The 16,515-nt window shown below is 35.5% G+C and overlaps 1 protein-coding gene and 1 pseudogene across 6 annotated transcripts in view; both read right to left on the reverse strand.

The window, feature by feature from the left end:
• Positions 1-16,515, reverse strand: part of IBTK (inhibitor of Bruton tyrosine kinase) — a 79,091-nt gene that overhangs the window by 38,150 nt on the left and 24,426 nt on the right. For 3 of the 6 annotated variants that reach the window (XM_063724878.1, XM_054557784.2, XM_054557783.2), the window contains 11 exons: positions 15,604-15,721; positions 14,972-15,152; positions 12,148-12,271; positions 10,215-10,352; positions 9,526-9,703; positions 7,645-7,819; positions 5,807-6,409; positions 4,279-4,365; positions 3,069-3,151; positions 2,946-2,983; positions 2,389-2,485 (listed from right to left, as the gene is read on the reverse strand). In XM_063724878.1, the coding sequence (XP_063580948.1) occupies positions 2,389-2,485; positions 2,946-2,983; positions 3,069-3,151; positions 4,279-4,365; positions 5,807-6,409; positions 7,645-7,819; positions 9,526-9,703; positions 10,215-10,352; positions 12,148-12,271; positions 14,972-15,152; positions 15,604-15,721 (1,822 nt within the window). The remainder of the gene's footprint in view (positions 1-2,388; positions 2,486-2,945; positions 2,984-3,068; positions 3,152-4,278; positions 4,366-5,806; positions 6,410-7,644; positions 7,820-9,525; positions 9,704-10,214; positions 10,353-12,147; positions 12,272-14,971; positions 15,153-15,603; positions 15,722-16,515) is intronic. The other 3 variants (XM_063724879.1, XM_009242032.4, XM_002817091.6) reach the window with 1 other exon arrangement.
• On the reverse strand, positions 1,910-2,008 carry LOC112134007 (U6 spliceosomal RNA; annotated as a pseudogene).

The following is a 16,515-nucleotide window of genomic DNA, read 5'->3' on the forward strand; positions in this document are numbered from 1 at the left end:
CAAAAACACAAGTAACAAGTCAACATAGACAATTTGGACATCATCAAATGCCTGTAATCCCAGCACTTTGGGAGGCTGAGGCAGGAGGATCACTTGAGCCCAGGAGTTCCAGACCAGCCTGGGCAATATAGGGAGGCTCTGTCTCTAAAAAAATTTTTACAAATTAACCAGGCATGGTGGTGCACAGCTGTAGTCCCAGTTACTTGGGAGGCTGAGGTGGGAAGGATCACTTGAGCTCAGGAGGCCGAGGCTGCAGTGAGCCATGACCATGCCACTGCACTCCAGCTTGGCCAACAGAGCAAGACCCTGTCTCAAAAATAAAATAAAAATAAAAGTTTTTGTTTTAAAGGACACTTCATCAAGGAAATGAAAACAACTCAGAGAAGGAGAGAAAATATTTGCAAATCGTATATCCCTTAAGGAACTAATATCTAGAATATATAAAGACCTCTTGCAACATCATAAAAAAAAAATAATTGAGAAAAAAAGTGTTCAAAGGATTTGAGTGTGTATTCAAAGAAGATATACAAGAGACCAAAAAGCATATGAAAAGATGTTCAACATCATTAGTCATTAGTGAAATACAAATCAAAATCACAATGTTGCATACTTCACACCCATTAGGATGGCTATAATAAAAAAGGCTGATATTAGTAAGTGCTTGCAAGGATGTGGAGAAACCGGAACCCTCACACTGTTAGTGGTAAAGTTAAATGGTACAGCTAGCCACTGTGCAGTTTGGCAGTTCCTAAAAAATTAAACAGATGACCCAGCATTTCCGCTTCTAGGTATACGCCCAAGAGAAATGAAAACACAGGCCCACGCAAAAACTTAGGCATGAGTGTTCACAGCAGCTTGATTCCTAATAGGCGAGGTAAAAACAACCCCAACATCCATCAACTGATGAATAGATATGTTATATCCACATAATAAATATTATTTGGCAATAAAAAAGAACAAAGTGTTGGTACCTGCTACAACACGGATAAATTTTTAAAATATCGTACTTAAGTAAAATAAGTTAAATACAAAAGGTCACATGTTGTTTGATTGTATTTATACGAAATGTCCAGAAGAGGCGAATCCAGAGAGACAGAAAACACAATAGGGGTTTTCCACGGACTGGGGATGAGAGAGAGCGGGAAGTGTCTGCTAATGGGTACAAGGTATCTTTCCGGGGTGATGAAAATGTTCTAGAATTATACAGTGATGATAGTTGCACAAATTCGTAAACATACTAAAAACTACTTATTGTATACTTTAAAAGTATAAGTTTTATCATGCAAATAATTTCTCGATTTTTAAAAAGAATGAAAGTAGAGAAAAACATACCACGTCTCAGTTATCTTACTCTCAAGTATACAAATCTTCAGAAATCTTGTCCTCAGTTAAACTCTATCTCCTTACAAGACTACCCAGATTTCCTAGGCAGACTCAGAGACTAGCTTCTTAAAAATGCATCTGCTTTTTAGAGAATTACTCTGTTGGATTATATTTGTTTTCTTATACATTTGTCTTCTCCACTAGATTGAGTTTCTTGAATATAGAAAAAGGTCTATTCACTTTTTTTTTATCCCCAATATACAGCTGGGGTTAAAAAAACTAATGGAATATGACAGAACATCCAGCACCATTCCAGTGAGTAAACATATCTTGTAACTAAAAGTTACTGTTTTGCCTAACCAAGTATATAAATGACCTCTCTTCATAAATTTTGGTACAATTTTTAATCTGTTTCTTTCAAGATGTGTAACCACAAAGAGGAAAAACAGGTAAGAAAGAACTTATGTAGGTATTTGTCAAAACTATCCCTGTTGTCAATTCATTCATCTCCATCATAGAAGTAGCTGGAAATTGAACTGCTGAATCTAATTTCAACCATTACCTACAATTCCTTTTTTTTTTTTTTTTTTTAATGAAACGCTTCACAAATTTGCGTGCCATCCTTGTACAGGGGCCATGTAATCTCTGTATCATTCCAGTTTTAGTATACTTGCTGCCGAAGCAAGCACTAATTCTCAAAGAGTTCATTTTCACATGGGTAATGAAAACCTTCTTTTTCTGCTCCTTTACTATTAGCAATCATTCCTATTGCTTATTCTAAATTAAGCCTTTTTTGGCCAGGCATAGTGGCTCACGCTATAATCCTAGCACTTTGGAAGGCCGAGGTGGAATAATCCCTTGAGCCTAGGAGTTTGAGACCAGCCTGGGCAACATAGTAAGACCCCGGTCTCCATAAATAATAAAAAATAAATTAAATATTTTAAAAATAAAATAAATTAAGCCTTTATTGATGGTTTTTTTCTATTAGAAATTAAGATTCATGTTGATTTTACCATTATTCCATTATATGTGAAGTATCTACAATGTCCTAACTCTTATTAATACCTTTTATCACCACAGCTTCATCAGTATAGAGGTAGTCCAAAATAACTTTTAATATATCAGAATGTATTGGCATTTCCAGAGCTGCACAACTGGAAGCCTAAATAAAATAAGACAAAATAAAGTAAAATAATTCATTCTAAACAATAAAATATTACATTCTAATTTGGGTTATTGGTACAAAACACTCTGAACAGGAAATCACATCAAATGCAAAACATAAAATTTACAAAACACATGGCTAAAATAATATTAAATTTAATTTTAAAACATAACATGAAAAAGGAACAAAAAAATTCAGAAAACAAGAAACACAGTGGTGTTCCTAATACATTTCTAAATAATAACAGGGAAATTTTTATTTAAGTAGCTTCTCGGCAATAATTTTAAATTCTAAGTGTTGCTATTTTCCAGCAGCCTCAAGCATAAATAAAGGTTAATATAAATGAAAAACTGAGCTAAAATATCGAGTTCTGATTTTGAATTTCTTTACTACATACTTTCCACAAAATATAAAGAAACATAGTTACCAACCTAGGCGCTTTTTACTTAAATCTTACCTCAATCCATGAGCTACTCAGCATACTGTGAAAATATTCTAAAAGAAAAAAAAGTTCAGTGCAATAAGAATAGTGAAACAATACTACAGCAAATAAATTAGCAGCTTTAAAAAGTGCACCTACCAAGTCTAGCACAAAGAACACATTTATGACAAGGAAATTCCTTTCCATCCACTGATTTCATGGTCACGTCACACAGAAATGAACTGCAAGAAAATGTTTAATTGAAGCAAGAGCAATTTCTTTACATATTTAATGAAAAAGATTATAGGATTTGGCTTAACTTTCGATTTTCTCTTAAAGGTGGCAGAGAATAAATAACTTGCAGGAATACATATAATAAAATACTTCATCTTCTTCCACCACAGGGAAGATAAGGGCCTTAGAGTAAAGACAATATTTGAAAAGGGAGCCAAATACAAATATTCAAAAAGTATTTTTCTGATTTTCCTTTTTTTATTCCAGAGAAACTGTTAATAATATAATACTAAGTGATATCATATTTAAGTCTCTGTAATTCACTTATTTGTAGTAGCTAATCTGGGCCAAGCACAGTTGAAACAACTCCACAGTTTATCCTTCTCCAAAACCTTTTCACTTACAGAGGAAGTATGAATAGCTAAAAACAAAACTTTTTTTTCTTTGAGATGGGGTCTCGTTCTGCCACCCAGGCTGGAGTGCAATGGTGCAATCTTGGCTCACTGCAACCTCCGCCTCCCGAGTACAAGTGATTCTCCTGCCTCAGCCTCCCAAGTAGCTGGGATCACAGGCACCCGCCACTATGCCCGGCTAATTTTTGTATTTTCTTTGTAGAGACAGGATTTCACCATGTTAACCAGGCTCTTGACCTCAGGTGATCCACCCGCCTCGGCCCCCCAAAGTGCTGAGATTACAGGCGTGAGCCACCACACCAGGCCCTAAAAACAAAACTTTTTAACAATATATTTAGAATATTTATTATTGAAAATTTTTTATACTAAAGGAAATAATCATAACAATGATTAAGAGGTATAATTAATTGGTTTGGGGGCTAATAACATTTCCTAATTATAACAAGGCACAAAATTCAGGCAAGAAAAAACAAAAATTAAAAGTTCCACTTTCTATTAGAAAGTCATCAGAAAGAAAAAACTCCTCTGATGTCTTCAGCAGTTAATATTTTATCAATTTACTTCAACAGCTCCCCAACATTTCCAGAAATGCAGAATACTAGAAAAGGTAAGAAGGTATCTACCTATACATTTTGCTTCATATGTGGGTAAGCAGAGATCTATTTCCACACTTAAGTGCCAAAATCTAGACATGAAATGTTAATCTTCCTTTCCTTACTTACCATTTTTTCTGACTTAGCTTCAGTTTATTACCAGTGTTCTTGGAAATAACATTAATTTTTTCATTTTCAAATCTGACTCCATCTAACCTATCAAGGATAGATAAAAATTAACAATTGATATTCCCCTACAAAAATAAACACACAACAAAAAAATCCAACAAATTAGCTTACATCTAAATATAACACTGTATCCTAGAAAAGTATCTCAACAAACTCCTACTCTGAGAAAAAGAAATATCATACTTTTTCTTCCATTTTAGTTAGAATTCAAAATAGATTAAATATTACTGACAGAAGACAAATCAAAGCCATAGCGCACAGTTTTTCCTTTTTTTTTTTTTTTTTTTTGAGACGAAGTCTCACTCTGTCGCCCAGGATAGAGTGTGGTGGCATGATCTTAGTTCACTGCAACCTCCACCTCCCAGGTTCACGTGAATCTCCTGCCTCAGCCAACCCAGTAACTGGGACTACAGGCATTCACCACCATGCCCAGCTAATTTTTATAATTTTTTGTAGAGACAGGGTTTCGCCATGTTGGCCAGGTTGGTCTCAAACTCCTGACCTCAGGTGATCTGCCCACCTCGGCCTCCCAAAGTGCTGGGATTACAGGCATGAGCCACCGTGCCCGGCCCCTTCATTATTTTTAAACAGGAAACACGATACACACCCCTCCTCTGTTCCCACCCTACAACGAAGGTTTAACTGCCACAAGCAACATAAATACCTTAAAAAAAGAAAGAATTTCAAATAATCTGATTCATGATACTATGGTGTTAGGCAATTTACATATGACAAAACCATACCAACAATATGAGGTAAATATTATCTTTCCCATTTCTTATATTGAGAAACTGAGGTAAGAAGGATCACTTGAGCCCAGGAGTTCGAGAAACTGAGGTAAAAGAAAGAAAATTGTCCCAGCCAGGAACAGTAAAGCTGAGACATGTCTGTCTTTCTAACTTGAAAGACCTTTCCAGCATACCACACTGCCTGCCACTCCAGATCCCTGTTACATACACAAACCAGAGTTCAAACCCACGAACAGCTTTCCCATCCATTAATGTAATCCAAGAAGTCCCAGAGATAGCTCTGCCCGCAAATGAAGGAAAGACATATCCATGTACCTCCCCAAAAAAAGGATGGGTAGGGAGAAAGGGAGAGAGAGGAAGAGGAGGGGAAGGAGAAAGAGAAGGGGATGGAACAAGTGGGAGGAGACTTGGGGAGGGGAAAGAAAAGCAAAGCAAGGCAAAAAGGGTGGGAATTTTTTTTTTTTTTGAGAGGGAGTCTCGCTCTGTCGCCCAGGCTGGAGTGCAGTGGCGCAATCTCGGCTCACTGCAAGCTCCGCCTCCCGGGTTCACGCCATTCTCCTGCCTCAGCCTCCTGAGTAGCTGGGACTACAGGGGCCCGCCACCGCACCCGGCTAATTTTTTGCATTTTTAGTAGAGATGGGGTTTCACCGTAAGGGTGGGAAATTTTTTAAAGGAGGACTGAATGAGGTACAGGAACAGATATAAAGGAGAAATCATACCTACTACTCAAATTACTGAAGCCAAATTTCTTTGCAACAGTTTGCAACATTCTTACAGGATCATCTTCCCTAATATTTTTTCCTTTTTTACAAGATTTAGGTTTGCTCTTCTGCCTCTCACTAACTGTTTGAGCTTGATTACTTTTGTAAACTTCAAATGCAGACTTCTGGTTATCATCTTCATGGAAATTCACTTTATTCAAATAAGAATTCAGAGTTCCCTGATATTCTTCTGGGTTTTTGTTTAAGTGTATTCTTGGTTTGAAGCCATGAGTTAAAAAGTCACAAGTATCTGTGTATATAAATTGTAAAAGGTATTCAAACATGTCAGGATGAACCTTCTCTACCACAAAGAGATGGCACCCTGCAGAATCTTCATCTTTCTGGTAAATATCTGTAAATTCTGAAGTATCACCATCTGAAAGAAACAATTTCTGAAAAAAATCAGAATGCACTGCCAAAATATATTTATGTGCAGGGAAGAGTCTATTGCCAACTTGAAATGTCACATCATGAATGCTGTCCATTTCATCTGCTTCCCTCAACAGTTTGCCAAACTCTTCAAAAAAGGATGATGAGGACACAGCTGGAATTTCATAAAGGCTAGAAAGAAGACAAAAACAAATTATGCTTCAAAAAAATGAAGGAAATCCTTTTTCATACCTAGCCAATTTTCCTTTAAAATGCAATTTTTTAAACAGTATTTAGAAAATTTTAAATTTGGCATTTCCTAAAATACAAGAATATTGCACAAAGTCCTAGATGCTATATCATCCTTTAATTTTTTTCTATTCCTTTTTATATTTATATTCTATTCTTCTCTCAAATTAAAATGATAAGAACTAAGTTGTCCGTATCCCTGGTTCTCACAGTACTGTGGGAATGCAATTACACCTTCCCAACCAACATTTCACCCTTCTCAGTAGGAAGACCAACCCTCCTGTGGTTTGCCTTGGATTGACGAGCTTCTCAGGAGATGAGACTTTCAATGTTAAAACTGGGGCAGGCCTGGGCAAACCAGGATGGATGATGACCCTACTTGCAGAATTTCCTCCCTCTTCAACAGTACCCTTGATGTTTACCTTAATCTGATACCTCTCTGCTAATGTGACATAGGAGATTTGCATTGGAATTTACAGATGGCGCCACAACACTTATTTTGCCAATTCTCATCATATTCAAGGGTCAGAAATCTTTGCAAACTGCCTAAGAAATATTTATAATACATTTTTCATAATCTGAGAACCTAGGGTACATCATAAAGTATGAAAGACAAATAAGGCAGGGCGCGGTGGCTCATGCCTGTAATCCTAGCACTTTGGGAGGCCGAGGCTGGCGGATCACCTGAGGTCAGGTGGTCAAGACCAGCCTGGCCAACAGGGCAAAACCCCATCTCTACTAAAAATACAAAAATTAGCTGGGTGTGGTGGTGGGCACCTGTAATCCAAACTACTTGGGAGGCTGAGGCAAGAGAATCGCTTCAACCTGGGAGGTGGAGGTTAGAGTGAGCTGAGATTTTGCCACTTAGCCTGGGCAATAGAGCAAGACTCCACCTCAAAAAAAAAAAAAAAAAAGAAAGACAAATAAACTTTGTGAGTGCATGTATAGATATTTTCAATATTTTCAATAAATGTCAGTTTACAAACCAAAGGAAACATTCATCACTCCAAGTATAACAAATTCTACCTCTGGATTATCCTGTAAACATGATTATGTCTAAGGTCTCTATAGGTCTTGGCAACAACTCTTCAATTAAATTTGCACCAGCAGCTACTGAAAACAAGAAAATTCAGTGACTGTTCCTTCTAAAAAATGAAATTTAATATATACAAGTATACCTTGTTTTAGGATCTGACTGCAGGATTGCAAAGTTGCATCCACTTGGATCTGTGCTGACACTAACAGCTCTATGTGCAAAGGTAAGTTTCTCAAGTCGAATTCTTTCATACACACTATTTATATCAGAGACATAAGACACATCTGATGAGGAATTGTGAAGGTTTGATAAAATCTCTGTTAAAAAAAAATAAACTACCATTAATCAAGGCTTTACCGAAACTAAAATGATTGAGAAGTAAATGGAGTAGAAAAGGAGTTAGAAAAATATGGAAATCTTTTTCACACATATTCATTGTTTTTGAAGAACTACATCCTCTCTTCAACACATTTTGCACTGAATATATTGGCTGTATTATACAGGAAATTTTTGGTGGATGGATTCTCAATTATCCATGATTCCATCTCTTTCAACAAACACATCCTCCATACTGCAACCAAAGTTACCTTTCTAAAAAGCAAATCTAGTGTCATACTAGCTTTTAAAACTCTTCAACTTTATACTTCCTGTTGCCCAAAGGGAAAAAAATTCTTCAACTTGGATTAAAAATATATAAATCTAGTGTCTTCATAATCTGCTTGTTTATTTGCTTCCTCCCTTTCTCTTCCCCCTTTCTTGCACGTATTCAGAAAATACGTGAGTAACCAAACTGGGCTACTATGGTATCATCAGTCTGGTGATATAGTAGTGAAGAAGACAGACATGTTCCTGCTCTCATCAAGTACACAATCTAGCAGGGAAGACAGACATTACACAAATGATTATATCATTACAAGTAAAATCAAGGCTATGAAGGTAAAGGATATAGTGCTTCCACAAAGATGAAATTTACATGAATGAAATGATTCTGGCTGTAGTGTGAAGAACGTTTAAGGTAAACAAAGAATAGATATAAAGAGGCCATTTAAGGAAGTACTGTAAATCCAGGAAAAGAATTAAAAGATGATATAGACTAGGTTGTAGCAATGAATCCAGAAAAAAGTGGAAAGATATAAGAAACATTTGAGAAAGAGAACCAAACTTGATGACTGATTAATTCTAGTGTAAGGGAATCTGAGTGTCAAAGATAATAATTTACTGAAATAGAAAACACTGAGAAGCAGAAGTTGGAGCATGAAATCATGAATTCAGTTTCAGATCACTAAATACGACTAAGACACACTTCTAAAGACTTCCACAGGTTGAACCTATGTTCTAGTTACTCTCACAAATTAACTCTATTTTAGTCTTATGAGGCTTTATTAATCTTCTCTGACACTCAGTCATTCCAATTTCTATGCTCTCAAGAAACTTATTATGTGGATGTTAACATTAGTCTCAGTGAACTGCAAATATTTACATACATGTCTATTGCCCCTACAAGCCTATGAGTGCCCCAGTATAGAGGCCCATTTTATATATTTTTGCATCTTTAAAACTTTCCCCTATATCTGGCACATAGTAAATATATATTAAATGTTTACAGACTTGAATAATCTATAAAGAGATAAAAGAAATACAACTAAATCATTAAATTTTACAAAAGTCATTTATCTGTGGCTTTATGATTTTGAAGAATACATTTATAATTTTCTGAGTAATTATAAACATTCTTGATTTTGTTCTGGCACACAATAACTGAGTTATTCATACAACAGGTGATTTAATGAGTGACTACAATGTGCCAGGAAATATGCCAAAGGCTAAGGATATAGAAGAATATTCATGGCCCTTGCCATCACTAACCTTACACTCTAATAGGAAACAGGCATTAAAAAAACTAATCACAAAGATAAATACATAAAAGTAAAACCTAATAATACTTGTCAATTGAACCTAATACTTGTCAAATTAAAGGATAATTGAAAGGTACTTTTACGTATCGTTCAATATATGAACTGACCTTTCTTTTCAGAACTCTTTCTTTTTTCTTCAAACCATCTCCCTCTAAATCCTTCTCCATCTTGCGTAACAAATAGAATTTCATTTCTATTTAAAGCAATATCAGAAATGAAGACCTGACGTGGATAGGCCCATCGACACTGCTTCAGAGAACTGTTGACTGATCTCCAGCAAAACACCTAAAACAAAACCAAATCACATTGAAATATAAAGCAAGTAGCATTTGAACAACCAAAACCTTAAATCAAGATATCAAGAGACAATGCTGTTAAAATAAAAGCTCTCATTAGCATGTTTCAATGTTCATTCTTCCACAGAAAAAGATAGATACTATAATAAAAATCAAGATGATTTTAAAGAAATATCTTTCAGAAAACTATATTAAGCAAGCCTGAAGCATTAGAAATTATTTCAAAGGCACTCCTCTTAAGAAGTAGCAATTTCCAGTATTACCTGTTTAGGGCAAACAGATCTGCTACAATGCTAAAGAAAAACAAAATCTTAAAGCTACAACTTACAAGTCAGGCTTCTTGTAGTACTATCTCTTTACAAGAAGAATGATCCCCCTATGAAAATCCAAACTTTACTCTCAAGAAAAAAGTAAATGTATGCATAACTCAATTATATAACTAAAACAAAATCTTAGAAAAGTCATTACAGAATTCAATGGTTGTAAATGGTTCTGCAAACCTCAGAGTCCCTGAAAAGTAGCTCCAGGGAACTTGCTAAGGGATGGAGAATGATGAGAGATGGGGTGTCAGGCTTCCCAATCCACAGCAGCAATTGTTTTATCTGTTTCATATACTGGTATTCCAAGCACAATTTCATCTGAAAAATTGGAACTGCTGATTTTTAAAAGTCCAATTCCCTCATAATCAAGTTAAGAAAACTAGAACACAAAATGGTTATCTGACAAGGTCGCTAAAAAGTTATTCACACAAAAAGACTATACTGATTGAGACTGACTGATGCTTTCAGAGCTTGGTTTTCTTAATGAGACTCTATTTTCCAGGAAGTAAATATCCAGAAGTATAAACTATATCCATTTCAATGTAAGTAATACACATCCCAAAATCAAATATAAGTTTTTATACTCAACTCTTTTATGTAACCCCATTTGTTTCCTTCCACTAGTACAAACTGGAGCTCTAATTCTTTTTTTTTTCCTTCAACTTTTAAGTTCAGGGGTACATGTGCAGGATGTGTAGGTTTGTTACATAGGTAAACGTGTGCCATGGTGGTTTGCTGCACAGAGCATCACATCACTCAAGTATTACGCCCACTATCCAACAGCTATTCTTCCTGATGCAGAGCTCTAATATTTAAACCTAGTTACTACTAATAAAATCATCTTCATTCTCCATCCCTACAATGTATGCCTATAATGACCCAGTAGGTGGAGCTTTACGATTAATTCCTCAATTTCTAAAATGTCAAACTTTACAGCACATTATAAACCTTGGAAAGCATTATTTTAATTTTATAAGTAAAACCAGAAAGTTATCTGTGTTTTTCTACCCATACTGTGTGTTTTTCAGTATCATTAGTGTTTGATATATACTTTTAAATACAATTTTAAAAATCTAAATATATTATTTAGAGATGGCGCCCACCCTTCAAAAACAATTTAGAGATGTATTTTATATAATATATAAATACATTAATTGAAGCATATATTTCAGAAAATAATTTTTTTAAATATTTTAAATTAATAATTTTATTAGAGAAATGTACTGATTGTCTGCATAAGGAACTAAAATCAGAACTTTTTATTTAAGAGATAAGAAATTCCTTACACACTAGTGATCCATAAATCTTTCATATATAATGTGGATGCTTATAATGTATACATATATTATAATGCATATATTTGTATAAAACTAAATATGGAAAAAATTTCCAACTATGCACCAAATTTATCATATTGCCTGATCTTTACTTTTTTAACAGTTACATGAGGCCAGGCGCAGTGGCTCACGCCTGTAATCCCAGTACTTTGTGGGGCTGAGGAGGGCAGATCACTTGAGGCCAGGAGTTTGAGACCAGCCTGGCTAACATGGCAAAACCCCGTCTCTACTAAAAATACAAAAATAAGCCAGGCGTAGTGGCACATGCTTGTAATCCCTGCTACTCAGGAGGCTGAGACATGAGAATCGCCTGAACCCAGGAGGTGGAGGTTGCAATGAGCCGAGATCACGACACTGCACTCTAGCCTGGCCAATAGAGCAAGACTGTCTCAAAATAAATAAATAAATAAAATTATAGTTACATTACATATCTTATATTTATGCAATTCAGTGTCATTTATCAGTATTCAGTGTATATACCAAATAACATCAAAATCTCTTTTCATTTTAAGCACAATAAAATTATTTTTGATTACAGTTTAACAAATCAGTATTGTGCAACATTAGATTAAATGTTGTCTGTCATACTTTCTCTAAATCCCACCTCCATACTAATTAGTAATGGATGCCTAAAACATACTTATTTTGGCACCCAATACTAATCATCAAAGTCAGTAGGAATTGTCACTAACATAGCAATACATTTTCATGTTACCACGTCTGCTATAGCTATCAACTGAGAGTAAGATTACACTTTTACATAAACATATACTTACCCTTCCAGCTCCATCCATTGCAAGAATACAAATTTTTTGACCCCCATTTTCTTTCAAATGTTCAGGATCAACTTTGTATTCCATATGACCCCCAGACACAAGAACTTTTTTCAAGTTCAATTGTCTAGATGAAAAAAAAAAAAATCCTAGATTAATATGTTCTCTAAAATACACATGCCTAAACTTCAAAGAAGTTAGTATTCAAACAACAATCTATAGGCAATTATTGTGAAAGATGAAGTAAAATGATTCGGTCTTTGGTATCTCTAGTCTTCCATTCTGTAAATTTCTCCTACAAGGGGGCTGTTCCTTTCTATGTCAAGTCTTTTTCTCTTAAATGCCTTTACCCACACAAACACACACATTAAATGCCTGAAGTTCCACCTGCTAATTCAAACATTCACTCTGGAGTTTAAATAACTGGTATGGGCTGGGTGCAGTGGCTCACGCCTGTAATCCCAGCACTTCGGGAGGCCAAGGCCAGTGGATCATTTGAGGCCAGAAGTTCGAGACCAGCCTGGCCAAAATGGCAAAACCCTAGCTCTACTAAGACAAAAATCAGCCGGGCATGGTGATGCACGCCTGTAGTCCCAGCTACTCGGGAGGGTGAGGCAGAAGAATCACTTGAACCTAGGAGGCAGAGGTTGCAGTGAGCAGAGATCGCACCAGTGCACTCCAGCCTGGGTGACAGAGAGAGACTCTGTCTTAAAAAAGTAAATAAATAATAAATAAATAACTGGTATGGCAATAAGCTCCTTAAGTGCACCTCTATTTTAACAGAAAAGACAAATTTTAAACCTCAAAATTAAATAGAAATGCTTAATTTCAAAAATGGCTAATCCTAAACAGATATTGCTACTATGAAAACCATCTGTACTGCTATTCAATAACTCATTCATTAGCTACACATTTCATTATATCTGCACATTTGATGTGCATAGCATTATGTGAAATCTGCCTGCTGCTACTCCAATGACTGTCCTCCCTTTTAAATTAAAGGAAAAAAATATTTTCAAAATTACTATATTGTATAATGTAATCTATAACAAAATAATTTCCTTAATGTAAACTTGGATATAACATATTTATGTGATTTAATGTTATATAGGCAAGTTTTATAAATGTTAACTAAAAATACAACTTAACATCTTACATATCACCTCAAACTCAGGAAAAAACCTATTTAGTCAGTTTTAAGAAACATATTCACATTTTCATCTTTCTATAACTAAAATATAACCTAAAATTAAAGTCAAAAGTAACTTTCTGCCAGGTGCAGTGGCTCATGCCTGTAATCCAAGCATTTTGGGAGGCCAAGGTGGGCGAATCACCTGAGGTCAGGAGTTCGAGACCAACCTGGCCAAAATGGAGAAACCCCATCTCTACTAAAAATACAAAAAAAAATTAGCTGGGCATGATGGCTGGCGCCTGTAATCCCAGCTAATCGGGAGGCTGAGGCAGAAGAATTGCTTGAACCTGGGAGGCGGGGGTTGCTGTGAGCATAGGTCACGTCACTGTACTCCAGCCTGGGCAACAGAGCAAGACAACATCTCAAAAAAAAAAAAAAAAAGTAATTGTTACACAAAGAAGGTAAGTGTTTACAAATTGATAGACATTTTCTGCTCATGAGTAACTTCATGGATGGTATCTGTTTTACATTATCAAAAGCATTTTGTTGCATTTAAATTTAAATCCCCAATTGTTTTAAAAGTTAGATAGCTATTATCTAGAATTCCTGTACACAACTGCTCCCACTAGTTGAGCTATCCACTTTCAAGAATCATTTATATTTGTACAAAGACCTATTTAAGTACTTGTATTTATTTAAACTAATAATGTATATATTTATAATGAATTTATCACAGTAAAATACTATATAAATGATAACATATTAGTCTGAAACCTGTCTATAAAAGTTGAATACTTTGGAATGGCACAATAAATATGAGCAGCAAAAAACTGTCAAATTAATTAATCAATTATAAAAGATTCAAAATGTATTAAAAATGTACAATTCTGCACTTACATTACTTCACAATTGTTTTTAAGCACTGGTTCCTTAAATCATTCCAAATGAAATGACAGGTGACACATTATGAGTATGGTTTATATGAAAAGACAGGGAATTCCAGTTGGTGCACCCACCCATACTTAAAACTTTATGAGGCTGGGCGCAGTGGCTCACACCTGTAATCCCAGCACTTTGGGAGGCTGAGACAGGAGGGACGCTTGAACCCAGGAGTTCAAGACTAGCCTGGGCTACAGAGCAAGAATCTGTCTCAATTGAAAAAAAAAAAAAAAAAAAAACTTTATGATTCTCTGCTTTGACTTGACTAGTCAATCAACTGCTACTTTACTGCATTCTATAATAACATGTTTTTTTAAAAAATATACTTATCAGTTATAAACACTAAGCCTGGTTAGAGGGCTCATGATATATGATTATATTCTAAAGATAAATAAATGTATAAAGTAAAAAAAGCTATACAGGAACCAATGATGAAAGTGTCACGAATCAAGAATTGTGATTAATCTATTTCTGTGCACCTAAAGTATAAAAAAAGAAAAAATATATAGCTCATATTTAACTACATATTAAACATAATTCAGAAATACCACTTTACAATTTACACAGAAATTTTATATATATTCACTGGATCCATGCCAAAAGATAAAAATCAAAGACAAAAATTCCGGATTTTTTCCTCATTCAATTATTTCCATTTGACATTTATAGAACATAGCATAAAGCTGACACTCAGATATTTGCTGGAAGAGTTGAATTATTATTAAAGTTATGTTTCTTTCACAGAAATACACATACTTAGAAGCCATCTTCTTGCACTGATAGTCTGCAAGTAAGTAAATATCTCCCCTTGTGGTAACACAGACTGTAGCTCCATCACTTGCAGCAACCAAAGACAGAGCAATGTCTTTATGGTGAAGGGCAGAGACCTGACGAGGAGCAGTTACACACTTTTCTCCATTGGGATCTAGCAAACAACCTAAAAAATGACACAAATAAGCAAATCACAAAATAGCTCTTTTAAGAGTCCTATTTGGCCAAGCACAGTGTCTCATGCCTATAATAATCCCAGCACTTGGGGAGGCCAAGGTGGGCAGATCCCTTGAGCCCTGGAGCTCGAGACCAGCCTGTGCAACATGGTGAAACACCATCTCTACAAAAAATAGCCCAGCATGGTGATAGGGGCCTCTGGTCCCAGCTACTTGGGGGGCTGAAATGGGAGGATCGTTTGAGCCCAGAAGGTCAAGGCTTCAGTGAGCTGTGATCACACCCTGAACTCCAGCTACGATAACAGAGTGAGACTTTGTCTCAAACAAACAAACAAAAAAATCACTCATAATCCCATTCTAATCAATAAAAATTAAAAAGAAAAGATAATTTTTTAAAGAGTCCAATTTAATTTCCAGATATTGTCATCAAGGATTTCTTACCCAGTTGTCCACCATTTAGTCCCATAGTGTAAACAGCTTCTCTAGTCCATAGGACTGTATGAAACCTGCCTGCTGCAACGCCAATGATTGTCCTTCCTTTCAGATATTTTGCCTGTATCTATGTAAAGACAAATAAAACTGCAATTTACTATATATTTATGACCGAGTACAATTTTTTAAAGATCCAGCAGACCAGCAAATACATGGTATACTTGCTGTCAGTGGTCCACTCAAGTGCAATTGGCAGTTGTCAATAACAGATCTCAGCACTCATACTAAGATCTGAATCCTTCTCAGAACACAAAACATTGTGATGCAGCCACTTTCAATCAGCAGTTTTAACATATAGAAAATTGACATGGTGTAAGAATCAAATTATTAAACTTTTAGCTATTTTTCTTTTTCTAACAAGCAATATGCAAAGCAGCCAGTCTCATTCTTAATAGAAAACACAGTGCTTCTAAATTAGATATTTCCATGTCTCTCAAATAGTGGCATTATTGACATTTTGGGCTAAATGATTTTTTTGTCGTGCGATTGTCCTGTGCACTACTGTGCACCTTCTAGAGATGGCTGTGCACATGAGAGTAAAAAAGTAGAATAAAGAATACTGGTTTTCGGACCCATGTCCCCTAACATCAACTCGTCATGTGTGATATCTGTACAGAGGCAGATTTACTGAAGCAAATAAAACTTAAGTCTCTGAGTTCCTCACTTGCATGAACCCATTTGGTATTGATAAATTTCATAGTTTTTCTTAAGGAGGGCCTAAAAAGTGTTTAAGTTTCAAATCCAAAATATCTGGACCTCCCTTTGCTTATGAATACTTAAAAGATGCAGTTTGGTGGCTAATCTCCCAAGTGCAGAATTTCCCAAGTGCTTTCTTCCTTACTCCAAACAAATGCCAATATG

Source organism: Pongo abelii, chromosome 5, assembly GCF_028885655.2.
Source record: "Pongo abelii isolate AG06213 chromosome 5, NHGRI_mPonAbe1-v2.0_pri, whole genome shotgun sequence".
In the NCBI taxonomy this organism is placed as follows: domain Eukaryota; kingdom Metazoa; phylum Chordata; class Mammalia; order Primates; family Hominidae; genus Pongo; species Pongo abelii.